This window comes from Anguilla rostrata, chromosome 15, assembly GCF_018555375.3.
Source record: "Anguilla rostrata isolate EN2019 chromosome 15, ASM1855537v3, whole genome shotgun sequence".
NCBI lineage: Eukaryota > Metazoa > Chordata > Actinopteri > Anguilliformes > Anguillidae > Anguilla > Anguilla rostrata.
In genome coordinates this window covers 19,183,894-19,205,940 of record NC_057947.1, presented here as the reverse complement: position 1 = coordinate 19,205,940, position 22,047 = coordinate 19,183,894, and the positions used below count along the sequence as shown (strand labels likewise).

General features: G+C 41.4%; 2 protein-coding genes across 4 annotated transcripts; one reads left to right on the top strand and one right to left on the bottom strand.

Moving 5' to 3' along the window:
• Nucleotides 1–1,496: 1,496 nt before the first annotated feature.
• septin10 (septin 10) lies at nucleotides 1,497–15,764 on the bottom strand. Of its 3 annotated transcripts, none has more exons than XM_064310161.1 (10): nucleotides 15,382–15,764; nucleotides 14,414–14,528; nucleotides 13,748–13,943; nucleotides 12,929–13,115; nucleotides 7,723–7,884; nucleotides 7,063–7,159; nucleotides 6,511–6,679; nucleotides 3,482–3,614; nucleotides 3,107–3,291; nucleotides 1,497–2,830 (listed from the first exon to the last, which is right to left on the bottom strand). In XM_064310161.1, the coding sequence occupies exons 1-10, from the start codon at nucleotides 15,409–15,411 to the stop codon at nucleotides 2,815–2,817; spliced, it is 1,290 nt and encodes a 429-aa protein (XP_064166231.1). In that variant the 5' UTR covers nucleotides 15,412–15,764; the 3' UTR covers nucleotides 1,497–2,814. The 3 variants fall into 3 exon arrangements, with proteins under 3 accessions (XP_064166231.1, XP_064166230.1, XP_064166232.1); XM_064310160.1 differs by having other exon boundaries at nucleotides 14,414–14,531; nucleotides 15,382–15,763; XM_064310162.1 differs by lacking the exon at nucleotides 15,382–15,764 and having other exon boundaries at nucleotides 14,398–14,532.
• Nucleotides 15,765–15,856: 92 nt separating this feature from the next.
• On the top strand, nucleotides 15,857–21,605 carry sowahca (sosondowah ankyrin repeat domain family Ca). Its single transcript, XM_064310159.1, has one exon. The coding sequence runs from the start codon at nucleotides 16,190–16,192 to the stop codon at nucleotides 18,230–18,232; it is 2,043 nt and encodes a 680-aa protein (XP_064166229.1). The 5' UTR covers nucleotides 15,857–16,189; the 3' UTR covers nucleotides 18,233–21,605.
• The last annotated feature ends 442 nt before the right edge of the window (nucleotides 21,606–22,047 follow it).

Below are 22,047 nucleotides of genomic sequence, written 5' to 3'. Positions count from 1 at the left end.
TACAAACCTTCACGCTTAGCTCCACCTTGTGGTAATCTTATGTTATTGCTGATTATGTACTGGTACTGGTCCTGGAAAGCCTGAGGGTCTACTGGTTTTTGCTTTTACCTTAAAATCTGCATGTCATTTAGATCCATGAAAACAGGTGACATTAAATTAAGGGCTGAATAACAGTGAAAATGGGAACAGTCTGTCTCACCAGGACTCAGGTTGATCGCTGCAGCTAAATACACTGAGGCAAACAGGGCAACACAGGGCACCTTCTGTCTCTTCCATTATAGAACCAGAGTCACTAAATTCTAGGTGCTGCTGGGTGGCTCGTCCTGTTAAGACGCTGTTCTTGTGCATGGACGGGCCCCAACGGTCTGGCACTCGGTCAAGACTGTGTCAGTGCCAACTCTGGCTGTCAGCCTGACAGGGTATCACAGTTTGGGTGCCTTTAGAGTTGCCAAGGGAACAGAGGGATTCAGATGGCCATGGATTAAGTGTCTCATCGATCACTACCGACCCCCACTGGTTGGTTGTGTGCCCGTACATCCACCAGTTAAGCTGGGGCAGAAGGGTCTTTCCTCCTCTGTGAGGACCTAAGTAGTGAACTGTGGTGTGAGAAGCAGCAGTGGTGACATCACATGCTTCGGGGGTGGGCACGTTTGTCTACTCTTCCAGATCAACAGGGAACGGCTTAAATTAATCAAGAAATAAAGAGAAGGTATTGTCTGCTGTACAGTAAAACACAGGGTTAATTGCGTTGTTTGATGCAATGACTGGTCCAGTCCATGTATCCTTCTACCTAGAAGTGTACCTTTAAGATATTGCAGCACACCGTTTCTCTCGTTTGTTTGAAAAGCACAAGGGGCGGTGAGCTATTTTTACTAACAGCTGTCAAGTACAGACAGGTTATTCTTCTGCCGCGTCCGTGTTAATTACATCACTCCCACTGAAAAGGAGATGCATGCTCTCATTAAAACATCTGATTGGAACAGCCTGGCTTTTTGAAAGAGTATTCTTGAAGAACGCTTGCATAATGCCAATAAAGGTGTTGAATCTAAATTTCTATATTTTGATGTCACAATAATTTCAGAGTTCCTAATGACTCCATACTGTGCTCTAAGCCTAACGTGGAGATTGTCCTGTATATCTAATGCATATTGTTATAACTAAAATTTATGTTGAACAATGGCCTATTAATAATCAGGACAAATTAGTACTCACCTTCTGAGTTGGTAACGCTTGGCTTTTTCCGAGGGTACAAAAAGAGTACAATATGGTGAATCTTTGTTGATTTAGTGGAGTTGATTTAGTTCACATGAAAGCTATCCTTCAGACAGATCTGTAGCTAACTCATGTGAATCTGATCCATCTGTTATCACTATATATATACACGTATGTATATATAGTGCATATTGTAAGCGTGTATATACAGTATGAGTGTGCATGTATGTATATATAATGTTGAATGTTAGCCTATTAATAATCAGGACAAATTGTCACTCGCCTTCTGAGAAATCCAGACATTTTATTTTCAGTAATAAAAACACCCTTAACCAACAGTAACACTGCTCACTTAAAGACTTGGCCTTTTTCCAAGGGTACAAAAAGAATACAATATGGTGAGTCTTTGGTGATTTAGTGGAGCTAGCAGGAAAGCTATCCTTCAGACAGATGTGAGGCAAACTGTCCTGTGAATCTGATCCATCTGCTACCACAGTACCACACAGTGAATATGAACACTGCACATCACACTTAATACTGTTATTTCTCCCTTTGGACCCAGCTGCCAGTGACTGCTTCTGAATTCATTAAGGCACACAGAAGCTTCTAACACACATGCCACAAGGAAACACTTGAATTGAGGTTCTATATCAGAATTGCATAGAGTTTAATAAACAGCATTATAAGCTAGTTTCTCTCTAATACACAAGAGGTAATGTTACTTACTTCAGGATACACATTTTAACAAACAAAAAAATTTGATCACCAACAAGTGAAAAAACAAATGCGCTTCCTGTTGATTGTGGTGAGGATGTGCACAAATCTTTTGAAGCTGTGTGCATTACTCGCACTACAAAACTTAACTAAACTGATGCATAATTTGAGCTACAAACACCATGGTGTAAAAGCACACAATAGGCTGTTCTGCAATAATAATAATAAACGACCGTACAAAATTCTTTACGCAAATTTTTCCATGATTTTCCACTTCAGGCAAATGTCAACAAATATACAAACCTGCACCTGTAACCACTGTCTCAATGGAATGGACATTCAAGCCAAAACTGGTTTCATGTCTGCGCTGTAATTACATTTCACAGGTAGTTTCATGCCCCAGTTTGATATTAGCAGATTAACAGATATTATGTGATTAATTTGATATTAACATTAACAGATAAAGCTAATTACATATACGTTCTTATGTATTTTATTAGTACTGACCATGTATCCTGTCACTGTGACTGTTGCTGGTGCCTGTTCCATATCAAAACTGGGGCAGGGATGAATCACTGTAACCCCTTTGCAAATCTGTGCGACACACATTAATGACAACACATTCTCACTGAAGGAACAAGGCAGTGTCAGAGACACAGACACTGCTGCAGGTGCCCCCCAGAGGCTGTGGGTAAAAAAAACCATAACATGCATATACTGGCACTAGTACAAATATATAAAAAAATACATAGAGGAATACAACCACAGCTCGGCCTAAAAAAAACACAAAAAAAACACAGGATTAATTAAAAAGAGGGTAAAGGGGTCGTCGATTGCTGGTGTGCGTTTGGTTCTGAACTGACGGGCTCACGGGTGCCTTGTGTTTCTTCACATGAACCCAGAGCTGAAAGAGAAGGGAACACATCAGCCTCGCAGCCCCCAGCAGCCATCTCACCCCCGGCCTGCGGCACCTCTTCATGCTGAGGATTCTGGGTAATGTCAAGCTCACTGTCGGTCTCCATTCTTATGAAGTGACTCAGGGTAGGAGTAGTGATCTAGGATCACGTTACCCCTGTCAATATCCATAACATTCATCATTAAAACTGCTGCACTATTGTATACTCCTTTCCTAATGGCAGGGCGATGTAGCAGCGGCAGGCTGAGAACCGGAAAAACTCACTTTTTGCGATCCTTATCCTTTTTCAGGTTGGCGTTGGTGTTGAAAGACTGCGCCTGGAGCAGCTCGGTGGCCGCCTTCTTTTTGCTGAAGGTGTTGATCTCGTCTTCCAGAGCCTTCCGTTTCTCGTCCAGCTTGCTCTTCTCGTCGTGGTGCAGCCTCTTCAGCTGCTCAAACTTGCCCTGCAGCTGTACACAGCATGGTGAAAGTCACTGCACCTCCACCACTCACCACAGGAGGGCAGCACATCTATTCTAAAGACCCAGGAAACCCCAGAACCATCTCCAAGCGTAGAAGAGCACTCGTGGCGATCCAGGTACACGCCTTTGCTCACTCTGAGTTGTGGACATAGTATTGTATTGTCTGACTGGAACATACCTCTCTCTCAGCATCCTTCAGCTCCATCTCCTTCTCCTTCACCCTCTGCACAAACATCTGTCTCATCTCCTCCTCCCTCCTCTGCAGCTCCCCCAGGAACTCCTGCCGCTTCGCCTCATACGTCTGCTGTAGGCTGGACACACACATACAGTGTACTCACTTATACACTGCTAACAGCTCACATATACACACATACTCACTTATACACTGCTAACAGCTCACATATACACACATACACACACATACTCACTTATACACTGCTAACAGCTCACATATACACACATACTCACTTATACACTGCTAACAGCTCACACATACACACATACACACACATACTCTCTTATACACTGCTAACTGCTCCCACACACACACATATATATTCACTTATACACTGCTAACTGCTCCCACACACACACACATATATACTCACTTATACACTGCTAACTGCTCCCACACACACACACACACACACACATATATACTCACTTATAAACTGCTAACTGCTCAGACACACACATATACTCACTTCTACACTGCTAACTGCTCACACACACACACATATATACTCACTTATAAACTGCTAACTGCTCTCTCTCACACACACACACATATATTCACTTATACACTGCTAACTGCTCCCACACACACACACACACACACACACACACACACATTAACAACGCCAACACACTGGCTCTGACTTCAGTTAAAACCTGAAATACACACATGCACATGCAGAAACGCATCCTTACACCCCACAATCTCATCCACACCCACACCCCCGTTTCCATTTGGATTTCATACCCCGGGCGAACACTGAGCCAGCAAGTGATTCAGAAATAATTCGGCGGGGTGGAGTGCAAGCTGTGAGCTGACTCATCTCTGCCCTGGGACTGACTGTTAGACAGCCACATTAAGCACAGCCCTTCTAGCCATCTCCACACTGTCCTCACTCTGGGAGTTGCCTCACACACTCAAGATCTCCGCTTGTTGAGCTAATCTGGCTTTAGAGAGAGGTTACCATGTGGAAATACTCAGGACATTCCAGGGAGTAACACGTCACATGAAAATCCCTCCACCCAGTGCAAATGCCCTTCAGTACAGCACTGTGAGAGCTAATGCCTTTCCCTCATTTCGAGTGGTCTTGACGAAGCTCCATTAACACCGTGATAGCTAATGCCTTTCCCTTAGTTAAGAGTGTGGCCTTTACCACACACCATTGTACACAGTGATAGCCAATGCCACAACACTGATAGCCAATGCCACAAAATTGTGATAGTCAGTGCCACAACACTGATAGCCAATGCCACAACATTGTGATAGTCAGTGCCACAACACTGATAGCCAATGCCACAACATTGTGATAGTCAGTGCCACAACACTGATAGCCAATGCCACAACACTGATAGAAAATATCTCAACAGTGATATCCAATGCCACAACACTGTGATAACCAATGCCTTTCAGTGATTCAGTCATTCAGTGTGTGCAATGTAGAGCCATACAGACAAGTCACTCTGCATCAGAGTGTGATCAGCGCACTATAAACAGACCTTTTTAAGGACATTCCTGTGTAAAAAGTGACCGATACCACACTGTGTAGAGCTTCACTGCTGTCGTAACGGTCTGTACTGTCACCCTGAAACCCGTCCCATGCAACGTGCTGCTTCAGGCAAGGTCTCTGGAGATTATTAATTAACAAACGCGACTATCCGCTGAGCAATCCTGTATCTAAGGACATGAGTCCTTATCAGAGGCACTTAAAGATAATATTGTAGTTTCTCTCACCTGGATCTGAGAGAAACCACAATATTATCTTTAATCAGATGAAGAAACCAGGGTCTCCGTGCTGGGAATGTGATTTGGAGACTAAGGCGGCTTATTTAAAGAAATCCCACTCAATAACTTTACATGGCCCGAGGGGCCGGCTCTAAAAAGTACAATATTGAGTGGCAATCTCTGTGCTGGGGCTTTCATTGAGGGCTGAAAGGCTGGGTTTGGGGGGGCAAGGGGGTCAGGGTGTGTGTGTTTGGGAGCTCTTCTGTAAACCTTGCAAACATCTTAAGAATGCCTGGCCACACGGGGTTAAGTAAACAGCACAGAGGGCTGAAGGTCTGGAAAGCGGTTTAAAGCCACCAGAACCAGCAGTGAAGGTGAATTATGTAAACGCCATTATGGCATTCCTATTGAGGGCGGGCGGGGGGGGCTTAGTTTTATCGACTGGATTTATTTCACTCTCACCATTCAGGCCACCGATTAGGTACTTGGCCACAGTTTTCTTAGGGAGCTGTTATGTTTTATGACGTTTCAGCTGTGTGAAAGTGAATCAGTTTAACATGCAGTTGCGATACTGAATATACTTGCTTCAAATCACAGGAGATTGGTTTTGGCTAAACTTTAAAAAGTACAGCACGGGCTTGTGCGTGTGGTTCTGAACCAGCATTATAAATCTCACATCACACATCTCAAACCACGTTCTTTTGTATTCTCTGCAGTTTTCATTATTAAGCACTTACACACTGACCAGCTGGACATTAAGGACATTGTTCACCTTCTGGTGAGCTGGTTGTCTCCAGTTGTTTGTCCTGGTGACTTTAAAAACTTCTCATTCATCAGCCATTGATTGAATGAGAAATTCAGGTGATTTTCAGCACTGTAGTAGCAGTATGGAGATTTACAGGTGATTAGCAGTACAGTAGTAACAGTATGGTGATTTGCAGGTGGTGACTTGCAGTACTGTAGTAACAATATTGAGATTTACAGGTGATTTTCAGTACTGTAGTAACAGTATGGATATTTACAGGAGGTGATTTGCAGTACTGTAGTAACAGTATTGAGATTTACAGGTGATTTTCAGTACTGTAGTAACAGTATGGAGATTTACAGGAGGTGATTTGCAGTACTGCAGTAGCAGTATGGAGATTTACAGGTGATTTGCAGCACTGTAGCAGCAGTATGGCGATTTACAGGAGGTGATTTGGAGTACTGCAGTAACAGTAGTGAGATTTGCAGGAGGTGATTTTCAGTACCTCACTGGTTTGCTCTCGGGGTCGGTGTCCTTGAAGCCCATCTCCTCCAGCTTGCAGCGGCGGTAGAGCTCGTAGTGTCGCGTGTGAGTCTGCTCCCGCAGGTCCTCCATGTTTACACAGATCAGCATCTCCCTCAGCTTCACAAAGTCACAGTGGTTCTCATTCTCCACTGAAAATCAAACACCCGTTCACACGTCTGTTTATGCGAGAGTGAACATCGTTTAACTGACTATTTCAGGTGCCGTTATTCTCACGAGTGTTTCTTAGCTGGAGGCATATTTGATGTTACCCTGCATTTGTGCTCATTTTTTATTTATTGTGGTTCTTGTGATGCATTTACTTTATCTCTTCATGACAGTTTTGTAATTCCCTCATGATAAATATGAACATAAATATAAATACATCCACTTATCTGGATAAATGTGAGTGTGTGTGTGCGTGTGTGTATGTGTGTGAGTCTAAGGCAGCTAAGACCAGTAAGACAGCTTGAGCAATCAGTACAAGGAAAAGTAATTAATAATCTACGTTAAAGGTGTGAGCTGAGAGCCCTACCTTGGACCACACCCCAGGGGTATTGTCGAGCTTTCACCATTTTATTCCCAATCTTCACTTCTTCTGTGCTACCCACGACAGCGAAGGGGAGGTGGCCCTGAAGAAAACAAACACCTCACCGTTTGAGTCACTAGCCACCTTCCATTGTCTTATCTTGCTTTACATTCCTGCTTGTCTAATAGTCATGCTTTTATAGCAATGATTCAGTTAAAACACAACAAATCTCACAGCAAAGAAGCATGCTACAGTGCAAAGGGTATAAAACTGGCCTTCCCTCATTGAAGTTCAAGGCGCTCTTTAAGAAATAAATTAAAGCGCCTTAATTGAATTAGCGTGTCAGTAAGTTATAAAAATAAAAAAACTGTCTAACACCAATATTATTTAGCCACAGCAGCCTACATCTGGGTGTGAAAAGCTGTACATATGGTCCTCTTTCTAAGACTGACAGTGAGGCAATTAATTACGCAAATACAGATCTTGATTTTGAATTTCAGTATGCCAGTCATTCAACTAGAGGAGCAAGCTGCACTTCCGATTGGCCAGTGGAAATGACAGGCGTGCGTTGACAGACTGTCGCTCTGACTGAAACCCAACCCACTGGTCAGCTCTGGCATGGTCAGAAAGTGGTTTCCCGCATGCCTTTGCTCGAGCGAGACTCACGTTCATGGCGGTGTTGATTGTGGCGACGGTCTCGTCGTCGAGGGGAAACTGGTAGATCTGAACCCCATTGCTCACCAGCTCGCTCATTATCTTGATCTTAAACTTGTGGAGCTCGCTCTTCGAGATGGTGTCTGCCTTGGCAATCACAGGAATAATGTTGACCTTTGTAAGAAAAATTAAAAAACAGCACCTTAGACACTGTGGAATACTAAAACATTACATGGTCAAAGCATTCTAGCAAAACACAAAATTTAACAAAACTCCTGAAATGACACGCGTCATCATGAGCTATTTTCTGTCTGTTTCTGTTCGTTTCCGTGACAACTGTGCTCTCTGAACCACAATGGCATAGTCTGCCCATTGAGTGTTTACAATAATGTACCTGCTAATAACAAGTCAGGTGAAGGGCTTTAATTTGACACTATGCACAGGCCAAAAACAGACAAATGCCTGGATTCAATCTGTCCTTAGCTGTGCTTATTTCCAACCTTTTCTGCAGAGACATTACAGAATCGCAAGCAACAGTTTATCAAGTCAAAAGCAAACACTGTTTTCATTTAGTTAAAGCTATAGACAATGGTTGATTGAATCAAGTCTTTAAGAAAGCCTGAGCAGGAAAATAAAAATGGCAAGAGAGAATCACTTCCCTTGTTCCCTTGTATCAAAAATCCTATAGGTCTGGCTATGTTGTCAAAATAGACACTCACAACTTTGTGCTATTTAATTTGTCACGCAGAGGTTATACCGGCAATTTATATTAGATACCCAGGGCGACAGTACAGACCGTCACGACAGCAGTGGAGAAGGTGCAGCAAATGGAGCTTGTAGCTGAAGCACCAGTTAGCCGGTCAGTTTGCAAAATGGCAAATGTGCAGGAAAGGATGTAGAGGATTCTCCGACATCATTTAAATTTGGGAGCATTATACAGTTTAGTCTTAACAATGGTAGTGTTGGGAAAATGGTGGCAGATAAAACATTGTCTGTGTTCAGGGATTGCTTCACAAGTAAGCTGAATGCTATGGAAACATATCAAACACAATGGCCCATTTATGTCCACATCACCCTGAGGTAAGAGGCACAGGGAGAGTCAGGGAGAGAACAGCCCCACCTCTCCGCAGCATTTAAACTGCCTCTCCATGCAGATTCAGACAGGGCGAAACATTTTATGTTGATGACCTCAGCAAAATGTGGGCATTATTTTCCATTTGAAAAAAAAAAAAAAAAAAAAGGTGCCACGTGGAAACCTTTTTGTTCTCAAGCTTTTGATAATGATTTCATCACATTTTGAAACCGAAACCGTGAGACACCAAAACGGTGAACCGAACTGATGCATCCATTTTGTACACCGTAGCACCTCTGCTGCTAAGGTACTGAACTAAAGTGGGAAAAATGGCTTTTCAATGCTGGGGTCGCTTTGGCAAAACAGGTTACCATATTCGAAAGTGAGCCAACAAATACCCTGGCCCTGGCACAGAGCCTACCTGGGGTGGAGTGAGATGTACTTTTTTATACCTGATATACCAGTTTAATTCAACATCCTGTATTGCTTTATATTACGCACACTACGGCATGCTCAAACCACACAACGTTTGTGTTTGTGTTTCTACGTAAATCCATGTGATCTGTAATTACCCGTAGATGTTACAATTTGCAAAGCTGGTGTGGTGCCTATAAATGCATTTTCTGCTCAGTTTGCCACATTTTTATTTTACATTTGGCAAATAAGTACCAGTTACATAAAGTTAATGAAACAATATTGTGACAGATGAACGTCTCATGCTAAGGGTCTAGAAATATTGATGGAATTTTAACTGAAATTAGTGCACCACGTGACTTGATTCCTCAAAGGAAATGCAAACTGTTACAATAGCGTAGCTGGTATAGCTGACACACAGACGCTAAGTGATGCAGAAGCAGCTTCACAAAGGCTTTTCCGGGTTTGCCTCTGTATGCAGAAAGAGCCCCACAAGTAAAGTCTCTCGCTGTAAAAACTGGCTCCTGCGGGTTGTAAAACCACAGGAAATCAAATGCTCCAGTTTTTATTTTAGGGTCACACAGCCTATGGTTTCAGCCACTCTGAGGCAGACCGATGTGCCGCTATATTCAGAACACACCCTACAGAGCTCAGCAGAAAAACTAGCCCTTTCACTGGAGGAAAAATGCATCTTTTACCACAGTGTGTGTGTCGAAAGCAGCTAAGACCAGTTTGAGCAATGAGTACATGGTAATGAATGAGCTACGGTAAACATGTGAGCTGTGAGCCCTACCTTGCACCACACCTCAGAGGTATGGGTAACTGGCAACCATCCCTGGTCTCAGCCGGTAGACCTCGGCCCCTAGCATGCGGCCAGGTCTCAGTACAGACATGACATATTTCCATTAACAGGATTAAGCAAGAGGATTATGTGATTACTTCCAATCATGCGCTGTTATTTACTCTTAAGTGAAAACTCCTTAACCTTAGATGAAGTGTGCAAGTTATATAATATGCCACAACATGTACTGGCCTATTCATTGCTATGTGCTTGTGTTCTGTGATCAATAAGGTGTACCACTACTGCAGCTTGCCAGGGTGAGAAACTGTGACTGATGAGTGAATATTCTGTAGAATATCTAACTGTAGAAATGGCCAATACATTATGTGAACACACATGCTCTATAATGTCAGCAGACTCAACTGCAATACCGAGTTGGCATTGTAATGCTGTTTTGTTAAGAAATTAGTCTTTGATAAAACATTTAAGGCTAAAGCAACATTATAAAAAAAAAGAAAAACTGACACACCACAAACACAGTGGACTGACATACTGCAGAATCCTTTCAGAAAACTTTCAGCGAGAAGGGGGATTTCTGTAAAATACGAATCAAATCATGGTGTGACTGAGTATTTAGTGCATTTTCAAAAAAAACAGTGCTTATTTGGGCTCTACAGCCCCCCGTCCTCATTTTCACAAAAGCCACAGTGCATGCTTTCAAATCACAGGGGTCATCTGGCTCTCATGCTGTCCCAGGCTATGTTGACTTCGACATACCACAGCAGGAGACACAGATCTCAGTACAGCCACAAAGGCAGTTTTAAAAGATTAAAGTAGGTTTTTTCACATGAAAAAATATTCCCGACCCAGTGAACAGTGAAACATAAAACTAAGGCTGACGCTCAGACGTCACAGCACGAGTTTCGCACGCCTGACACGGTGGGAATTCAAGGCCTGTTCAGTCCTGTCAGGCTGGACTTACTGAAAGATGTGTGCCACAAAGACTAACGATCAAGCTATAAACCTCGCTGCCAAATTTTGTTTCCGCATTACCGACGACACGTACCCATGGCAAAACCTGCAGATACATGCAATCACAGAAACCTCATTCATGAGCAGAACAACTTCAACTGGAAAAACTTCAAAAACCTGCAGAAAGTAAGCCTCAACATACCACCTGTGACTTCATCACAGTTCTACATGCAGGAAGGATATTCCACGCGGAAAGAGAAAGGGATGTTTCCTGACTTCACCTGGGCTGTGGATTGGGTGCGACTGCTGGTTACCCCACTCTGGCTTTCATCAACACTGCAGCCTTTTGCACTCTGGAGCTCAAACTAAACAGCACCAGAGTGCAGCACAGCCCCCTCAGCAGTGACCCGCAAGGTCGTGGGGTCAGACGCCAGACGCTGCTGCTGTAGCCTTGAGCCAAGCGCAAGATAAACCTGGCGGTATAAACGGGAAGGAATGCACCAGACTGTGTCCAATGTAAACTGCAAGCACATTCATCCAACCACTAAGCAAGTATACAACCCACAGTGCCATGAATCAGCATTAGACAAAATGTGTTTCATTCAGTTTCTAAGTAAAAATGTCCTGCTGCCTAGTTAACAGGCTGCACATACTGAGGGGATCTGGGGAGAAAAGGAAAGCTCTGTCCTCGTAGCCTCGTTTCCAAAGTTTCCAATGTTCATTTGGCACAGGGCTTCTGCCACAGGAGCTGGTGGCAGAATGCTTCACTAGCAAATTTTGTAATCCAAGCCAGTGGTACGGAAAAAATCCCACAATGCTCCCCTTTTTAGGTAGGCCAAGCAGGGATTTGTGCATGTAACAAAACTCTGTGAAATGTTTGACACCGTAGCAGGGGGGAGCAGCCAATGTGGGCTGAATTTTATTATTTTACTCCTTTCTTCTACAAATGTGAACAAGCCTGGACAAGTGATCCAACTCCCCCAATGGCAGACCTATTTACCATTTATAACACCCGCTAGAGATCCAGAGCGAAGGTCTCTGTCCTGTCTTGTTAAGAAGACACACTTCTGGCTTTCATTTTGTTCTCAAAACCTGAACTCATTAGTTTTTGGATATATCAAGTACTAGTCCTGTCCCTGAGAGACTGTGAGGAGACAAAAAGGAGAGGCCTGGTCTTGAAGCCCAGAGTAAAGTGCTCTTTCCATTGGTGGTCCGGAGATTAAAGCAAATAACAACTGCCCAGTGTAACCACTCCTAGAACAGGGATCAGGTTTTTAAAATCACACACAAAAGCACTCAACACAGGCTACGCATCCCACATCATAAATGTTTACACAAATCTGGAGCTTAATCCTTGTCTGTCCTAGAATCTATGAATGTTTAAAAATAAACATAGCCTAGTTTTTCAGAGATAAAACTGCATTGTGATATCTGATCTAGCACTGAGCAAGACACTATCTGTATAAGGCCATATAGTCAGTTCTGAATACAGTAAAATGTTAACATGATCTTCACTGTTCGTCCTAAAATAATCTAACTGATCTAACTTGCCCAAGCCACCAATTCAAGGACCTGTTATGTAATTTCAGTGTCCCATTCCCATAAAATCAAGAACCCACAAAAACCATAAAGTAGACTTTATCACATGCACTAGTACAGACTATAATTTAAAGCAATATGAAAAAAATGAAAATGAATGCTTTCCTAGGAACAGCTATTTCAACCTCCAAATCTGAACTCCAAACATATTTCAGTAGAATGTGAATTCTGATCCTGATCAGTTTTCTTAGGGGTATCATTTACATTAATCATGGAATGCCAAGCGTTTCAAAATTAACCTCAAACTTTATCAAAAATATAAAAACAGCCATTTTAAAGCACTTTAGTGAAAACTGTCATTTTCAAGCTTTTTTTAATTTAAGGACTTTCTCGAGAGTGTGGGAACCCTGGTGTGCCTATATGGGTCCAGAGACTCTAACCTTGCTGTCCAGCTTTTTCATGGTGACCAGGTCCAGAGACTTGAGCGAGTGTCCGGAGGGGGCAATGAAGTAGAGGCAGGCGTGGATACGAGAATCGTGGTAGTTGTGCAAAGAGCGCTTGATCTTCAGCTCCTCCTGCAGGTACGACTCAAACTGCGTGTCGATATAATCCACAACGTGCTGGTAGCTGCACAGCGGTAGGGAACAGAATTGGATAGATGCTAGAGGTAAAAAAGCCAAAACCCTGCCCTGGGAACATTTCCTGTTATTTATTTGGTACAATGTTCCCCAGTCACTGATCCACACTGTCACACTGCCTTATACCTGTGTCTTGCTCCACTTCACCTAAGTAATCTCAAGATTGAAGTTGAAGAGAAACAAGTTGTTCCAGTGGATGATTTGTTTTCTTTTATTTTCTGCAGAATAACTTGTGAGTGTGTGCGTGTGTGTGTGTGCATGTGTGTGAGTCTCTTCGCAAATATTACAATACAAACTAGAATTACATAGGTTTGTTTTACTGTTTATTAACCTTTCATTAACTGCAAAATGAATGTCCATTCAAGTAAACGGTAAATGCTAACTTTAACCTAAGTTTAAATTAAGTCTGAACTCAAGGGATTTAGATGTGTCACTGGAATACAAAGCTACTGACAGCTCTACAACAAGTAATGCCAAACAGCTAATATACAGAAGTAGACAAAAAAAGATCCTGCCTGACTAAATTATTCAGAATCATACAAACTGGATCTATGGCTTCAATAAAACCGGAATAACAAAAGGCAGACAGACAGAATGGGTGAATGTGTGGGGTGTGCTTACCTTTCCTGCTTGTTCATCTGGTCCCCGAAGCCCACGGTGTTGACGATGGTGAGTTTCAGCCGGACATTGCTCTCCTGAAGGTCGTAGGTCTGGGCATGGAGCTTCACCTTGGGCTCAAAGTGGGAGGACTCAAAGTTCTCAAAGTTGGTGTTGAACAGTGTGTCCATCAGGGTGGACTTGCCAATACCCGTTTCACCTGGAAACACAAGAAACGGCACAGAAACAGAATGGTGGACCCTACCATCAACAAATAATGTTCTGACTCTAATTTGTGGCTGTGTCCACAGAGTTTAATTGGTATTCTAACCCCCTTACCCAGACTATGAAATGGCAGTATGTAATCACCCTAAGGACACATGACGATAAAGACCTAAACATCATTACCCATGATTGCCCTTCCACACATTCCAGAACAAGGACTGGCACAGGTTAAAGGAACCGGAGATAAAAATGTTGTCCGTGACTATCATAGCATTCCCTGATAATAGCAATTCAATTTCTAAAAATAAAAAAGCAGCCTCAAAAATTTTAAAGGCTTATGAAACACCCTGCAGCACAGGATTTTTTTCAGCCTAAAAATAAGAACACATATTTCTATATTATGAACTAAGAAATGCTGAATGCCACTGATACTTAAAATACATATTTACATTTTTATGTTCTCACCAATGCAGAGGATGTTAAAACAGAAGCCCTGACATGTTGATTTGTTGACCAGTTGATCTGGCAAGCTGTCAAAACCAACATGACCAGACAGGGAAAGAGGACGTGCATTCTTGTCCTGCTAGAAAGACACATGAAAAACACATGAATGCAACCTGGCATGAGTCTAAATTTCTAGGAAATCTTTTGTTAGGTGTGTTAGGTGGTCTGATTTTTACTAGCGCATATATTCGTGTTTTTTATTTATTTTATTTTTTATTCATAATTTACGTACTTCTGCACATATGTGTATAAGTTATAAATGTGTGTATAAATATGTGTGAATACACATTTCAATCTCTGCATGCAAAAATACATTTGTGCTATTCCGAGAGGCAAACTTTTTTTTTAAACTTAAGTCCATGTTAATTCGAACTAGAACACATTTTAAATGATTGAAGCTATAAAGCTACGACTAAAAGGCCCGAATTTATCACCCAGCTGATTACACAGTACTTGAAATTTAAATCCATTCCTGCCAAAAACCACGAAACACTCTGCACGTTAGCTAACGTTAGGGTACCCAACAAATCAGATTAACTAAAATAATAACTGCCTCATTGCCCAGCACACACATATTAGCAGTGCCTTGCTAGCTATGTGTTGTGTAAACTATTTAGCCAACATGATGTAGCCATTCCCTTCCTCGAAAGTATGCATAACGTTTGTCATGTAACTAAGTTTATCCATCTAATGTTTTACCAATATGATTTCCAAATATATCAAACCGGTCCACCAGTTAACTAAATTAGTCTACAAAGTCCCGAAAACTTTACTGTGCTAACAGAGCAAATTGGTCTATATTCAAATGATGTGGAATGTAACCGTTACGCTAGTCTATAGCCAAATCTAATCAAATAAACTCTACTTTTCTTAGCTAAAAAGAAATTCGTTTGCCAATACGTCAACAAGTCAAAATAAAATGTACGTACCAGCTGCCGAGCAACATCAGACGAAGCCATCTTTTAAAACCTCCAAATCAATATTTAGCTATAGTTCTTAATTATAGGAAACTGTCCCAGATTTTCCCAATAGTGTCCAGCAGAAGAATCCGGCTAGGACGCCCGCTGCAGGAATGCGAGGTTGTCCATTGCTTGTGGAAGCACTGGTCAGATGTGGCCAGCAAGCTAACTACGTTCAAGGCAGATATTCTTATTTAAAATTCCCATGACGCCATAATTTACCGTTGTTATTGTAAATTGTACATCCTGTCGAAATTATAATTTTAAGGTGTTTCCTTTATTTCTAAAACAACAGACATTGGTAATTTGGTACACGGTACCCCCACTACTTGAATGGTACGTACCATTCATTTTTGAAGCCGTTCCGGAAATGGGTCTGGCTTTAGGGGGGCTTGAAAGATGGAAATTGATGCCATTTCGGCTCTGGAAAGGAGGTTACGCTTAGCTGAAATGAAAGTGCTTACTGAGCCGAAATGGAATCTCCAACGTTATCCTTGGTGCTCCAAAATGGGTTGGTTGCTAGGAGGCGGGGATTGTTGTTTTGTTCCTGCTCCCACTCCTGCCTTGACACACTGGCACACCACTTGGTCGCACATAATATTGCTGCTCAGCCTCACACGGGAGGTGATGAGGACGCTGCGATCATCAATGGTACAGCCAGGACATTATTAGCGATGGTATGCTGTATATCGTTATTATACAATTTTAGCTAACAGCTATAAACGGTGAAATCAAGACATAACTCTAGTTATCTAGGTGTATAACGGTCTAAAATCCAATGGCGACCGAATGCACACAAGAAGCGATACTACAATTTCTAACGGAACGAGGAGGGAGGGTTAGGAACGTGGAATTGATTGATCATTTTAAATACATTTTGCCAAGCGACCCTGAGAAAAAGGCATTGGTTAAGGAGACGTTCAAAGGATATGTGGACAACGTGGCCTTTGTGAAAGTGGAAAATGGGGTGAAAATCGTGTGCTTGAAAAAGAAATACAGGGGTTCAGTGAAGCGAACTGGTGAGAGAGGGGATGGAGAATGCAACGGCAATGGAATCACTGCGGGTAAGATTTCCATTCTGGAGCAGAGCGAAGGTGTTGCTATCAACAAGGCAATCAATGATCGAAATAATGGCGATTCTTTTCAATCAAACGATTTATGTGAAGAAAATTCAAATATGTGCACATCAGAGATAGCGATGTCAACATCCTATGATGGAGACAAGTCATCTTTGGGTTTGGAAACTGTTGCAAACGATGATGCGAAACGAAAAATATTACCTAGGTCAGGTTGCGGAACTGACAGTGGGAAAGGCGCGGAAGTGCAGACTGTTTTGGAAGGTAAAACTTCAGCTACGACTGCTCATTCTAATTCAGTTCGTATATCTCCGGCGGATAGTTTGCTGGCAATGGGAAATGTACTAAAGTTCAGATCAACAAAGACAACCGGGGATGTGAAAGAAGTTGGGTGCGAGAAAGAATGTGAAAATACAAGTGCTCCTGAAGTTCGTATTCCACGGATTGCAGTGATTGAGCCTTCGCCTTTACCTGTGGAAGGCGACGGTACAGTATTCAACCTCCCTGACCAAGGAGGCTTAGAAGTGCAACGTGCACAGACGTCAGGGCAGCTCAACCAGTCTTCGAATCAAACCGCTTTTAAAAATGAACTTGAACACGACAAGCCAACGGGGGGAATTATTGACCATGGACTGCCAACGGGTATGGAAGTTAAGCCAAAGCCAAAAACAAGCGAAGAGGATATCGAGGTTGCGGTTGGCAAAGGCGCGCCCCAGGCACAGTTTATAAATAGGCGGCGAGTCTCCCGAGGGTCACAGCGCAGTTTTCTGTCCAGTAATCTGTCAGAGGACGGGACGGATGAAGGACAGTTCGATTCTGTAAGTATATCGGGGAGCGACAACACGCCGAAAAGCAGCCGCAAGAATTTCATCGAACTAATGATGAACAGCTCTCCCCAGGTCCGGCGCAGCATGGTGCATAGGAACTCCACGTACCTGTCATCCAGGCACCGAGACAGAGACTCTGTCAAAAGTGACAGCGACTCGGCCTCCCTGGTATCTTCGACCACGGACGAAGACGGCGGGTCAGTGACGCTTGACCCCCTGGAGCATGAGTGGATGATGTGTGCTTCAGACGGACAGTGGGAGAGCCTACACCGTATGCTCGCCTGTGAACCGAACCTCGTCATGAAAAAGGATTTTGTCACCGGTTTCACCTGCTTACACTGGGCGGCTAAGCAGGGCAAACAAGAGCTGCTAGCCCTCTTGGTTAACTTCGCCAAGCAGCATGTCGTGCCATTAAACATCAACGCCCGCTCCAGCGCTGGGTACACCCCATTACACCTGGCTGCAATGCATAGTCACATCGAGGTGGTCAAACTTCTGGTGGGTGCCTATGACGCCGACGTTGAGGCCAGGGACTATAGCGGGAAGAAGGCATCCCAGTACCTCACCGGCACCGTGGCTGAAGACATACGGGATATCATCGGGGCGGAGGCCGACACTGGTGCTGAAAGTTTGGAGTGCGGAGCCGGGCGCTGGAGGCTATCAAAGGTTCTTGCCTCTAACCTGATGCCAATGAAGCTGCTTAATCATCCAGATGAGGACGCTTGCGACGGCGGGGGCCTCGTGAAATCAATGGCCGTGTACAGGAAGTCCTCCATGAGCAAAATTAAGCCGAGGCTGCACAAAATCCGATTCAGGACACAGATCATTCACAGCACTTCATTTCGAGAAACAGACGATGGGGATAGATCTGTGAAGAGCCCTATAAAATCACGGCCCATTTCTAACCTCTTTGGATGAGACTGAGTGAATTACGTGCATTTATAGGCTTGTGAAAGCCCAAATGGCACTACACCTAGCATTTGTATTGCTGTAAGGGTAATCATTCCTAAATCCAGAAAGTGGCCAATCGTTTCGTGGTAAAAAAAGAAAAAAAAAGAAAAGAATGATTGCGGGGGGTTATTTCTGTATTGATGCGCATACCTTGTCATAAATTATGTACAGCAAGTTAATTTGTTTGCTTGTGTAAATTTAAACGGACTGAAATTAGGAAAATGTGACATTAATTAAATGTCAGATATTGGATATTGTGTTAATCGATGCTTCGTAAATTGCACATTTGTGTGATATAAAATGTATTTGCAGCAAGGTTATGTTCTAATGTAATTAACGAAATGTGAGTTGAAATAGTTTGAAATGTGTTCAGGCCTAATTTACCGGAACAGAATCCAAATCCAAAAGAATTTAAATATCAGGATTCGCATAATGTGAGGTGGTTTAAGCTTACATTTTACATTTATATAGTGGATTGGCTAGCCTATAGTTAACCACAATGTCAGCCTAACTGCACGCGGCGACACGTTTTGGTTGTCATAGTTACACAAACTGTAAGATATCCTATTAGTGACATTATGACATAAGTATGACTTTAAAACTTATCATCAGTCCCGGTACCTTATTGAAGAGACGTATCAGTTAATTGCGATTCAACAATGAACAGTTTTGTGGTGGAATTCTAGCTAGTTAATTTGTAACAAATTACTTTGTTTTACTTTGTAAATAAGAGCTTGATCTGCTGCTGGTGCGGCATTTAAAATAACAGAACTACTAGCTTCTCCTTTTAATCACTAACCATCATATCTGATGAGTATTGTATTTCTGTGTTGAATAGATCAATGGTACAAGATACGGTTTACTTTTAAAGTGTTCCTCATAGGTTTGCATTATTGACCTGGTTGCCTAATGTTTTTATGCCTGAGTTTCACTGTTTGAGAAGTGTCCCTTTTCTGCCTTTTTCCTGTCCCTGCATTTTCCTCAGATAATATTAATCTTCTTCCTTAAGGGTTATCTTGTTGCTGCTGTCATTAGGGATGCTCCCCAAATCTGTCACAATCTCTTTTTTTACTGAAAATTATTGAATGAACATCCACTATATCAGTGGGACACTAAGGTACATGGTCAGTAGTGTGTAAAGCTGAAATTAATCATGCCCTGTTTTAAGGTGCAAAACGATAGCTGCTACATTAAGACTGAAACATATGGTTGTCCTTGCAAAGAAAGAAAACCCACTGAGCCACCAAAATGGAGGTTATGTAAGACCACAGGTCTGCATTTTGAGAAGGTATGTATGTGACCCCAGGTCCAATTACAGAATTACAGGCTGATTAATAATAACAACCATTTAAAAAAATCACATTGACACAATTATTTTTTGTTGTTGTAAAATTCTAACATATTTTTCACTTTTTGAATAATAACTTATTTCTACTAAGATAACTAAAAACAAACAGGTGGGAACATTATGTCTCATGTAGGCCCTATGTATGGAAATCCTTCTCAAGAATGTGACTATTCAACTCCAACCAAACATTACTTTAGCAAGAGTACAGCATCGGAGCAGTGTTGGTTAGGTCTTTATTAATTTCTGAGCTTACCTTTGTTATCTTGTTTCTACCTTGGTTGGGTAAAAGATGTTTAAGTGGCCAATGTTCTTTTTCTACTTGCGGTAATAACACTAATTCTTGCAATACATGTTTTTTATTCCTCTTTCTGGAAGGTGGCACTGAATAATGTCTGTTATTTGGCAGCACTATCAGTCTACAGCACTTTTTAAGTTTATTAAAGTTTTCTCATGCAGTGTGCAAGCTTATTTTTTTATTTTTTTCAGATTTATTTTTATTGGCATTTGCTTTAGAATGAGCCTATGTTTTTGGTAAGAGGTGATTACTGGATTATACATTTTAGGTATTATCTGCTAATTGATAACCCTCATAATGCATAACAGAGAAAACACCTATTTTTGTATTACCTGGTTGAATCAATAGAAGGTGCTTTCTTCAGCAGTACCATAGACAGATTAAAGAAAATAACACATTCTTGCAGTTCTTGCAGAATTCAGTTTAACCCAAAATATGAGTCTTTGCAGTGCCTTCTATAAAACGCTGCTAAATTTTGAATCTGCACTTCTCTGAATTTTGACATCAGAGCACTCAGACATTAAAATAAAGCCATAATTGTTTAAATACCTTTTTAAAAGAAGAATAATCAGAACTGCTACAACAAGAGTGCTTATCACTGTTTAACAGTGTGATACAGATTTTTAGCGCAGTTATTTCCATTAACAATGTGAAAGCAAAAAACCAAAAGTCAGAGCATTTTGTGTTGCTGTGAAGTACAGTAACAGTTTGTTGTTTCAAAGTCAGTTTTGTATTTTTTCAAAATGGCTCAAAATTTCAAAATAGTGTTTAATCACCGTATTTTAAGGAAATGCCTGTAAATATGATTAACCACATTTTCACCTTGTTATATCATATTAGTAAACCTTATTCTTCACGTCATGAAACATGTAGCTCCAGCTGCTGGTTTAATGTTTGTTCACACTACGATCACTGTGAGGTGGTCTTTTTTATTCTTGTTTCTAGTTACATTTTATCAATTCAATTGTAAAAAGTACAGTTGTGTAAATACGTTCCTGTACATTGTTTTTATGTGCTGTTGTATTTTTTAACCATAATTTTGGCATTCTATCCCTCAGAACGTGAATTGAAAATTAATGTTTTGTAACCCATTTCTATTAGATATTTACTCTGGTTTACTAATCCAGGAAGTGTGATTTAAAGGGCTGGAACCCAAAATTTGTGAAATTATTATTTTATCTTTGTTCGGGAATGGTTTCATTTTCTCCATTTGGTGCATATATTTTTAATATGGCATTGTAGATTTAACAAAGTGTATTAGGTTTGTTTTCAGATATAACCTAACTTTGTAGCATCTCAGTTTACACTTACAAAAAGAAAAAATAACTCTAACAAAAATTCTATTTGAGTGTTTTTTTTAAGGTACTGGATATGTCAACTGGAAAACATAGGCTACATGATTTAATTGTATTTTTAGTGGTAACATTTTTTAATTCCATTGTGTGGTAAGAAAAATGACTTGGCCAAATGGGTCATGGTTAACTGTGTAATCAATCAAAATGTAGAGCTTTCGATGTGTGAACCACAGACAGCTATGGGCCTGCATTGCTGTAGATTTTTTATTTTATTTTTTTTGCTTTTGTGGAGTCACACATGCTGTTTAATCAAACTGTGTTTTTAAATGTAAATGTAATGACAAAATGTTCATTACTTAAAAGCAGATTAAAGGATGATACACCAAGACATGTTAAATTGTATTTCTCAATTCTGCCTTTTTATTTATCATTTTAGTACAGTTCCTCATGACTCAAAAAATAAAATGTAAACTTGAGATTGGTTCTGTTAACTGGGCTATATATTTCAGACTCAATAATACTGTCAAAATAAAAGAAAAATGGTTAAGAAGTAAACTTGATTACATTGCTTGTATCACCCTTCTGAACGCGTAAATAATATTCTGTTTATGTCAGCGTTCTTGAATTAATAATACAGCATCATTGTGTACTCCTTCAATTACAGAGAAGTTACTGCAGGTGTTGTTTATTTATTATTCATATGTTAGACCCGAGATGCCATTCCCCAACTGTTCTGTTTAAGAAACCGAAGAACTTTGAACATGGAGGGAATGTTGATGTTGTGTATATGGAACATATTACTGTTTCCTTTATTACCAGAAATATCAGTTTTAAAAATCACTTA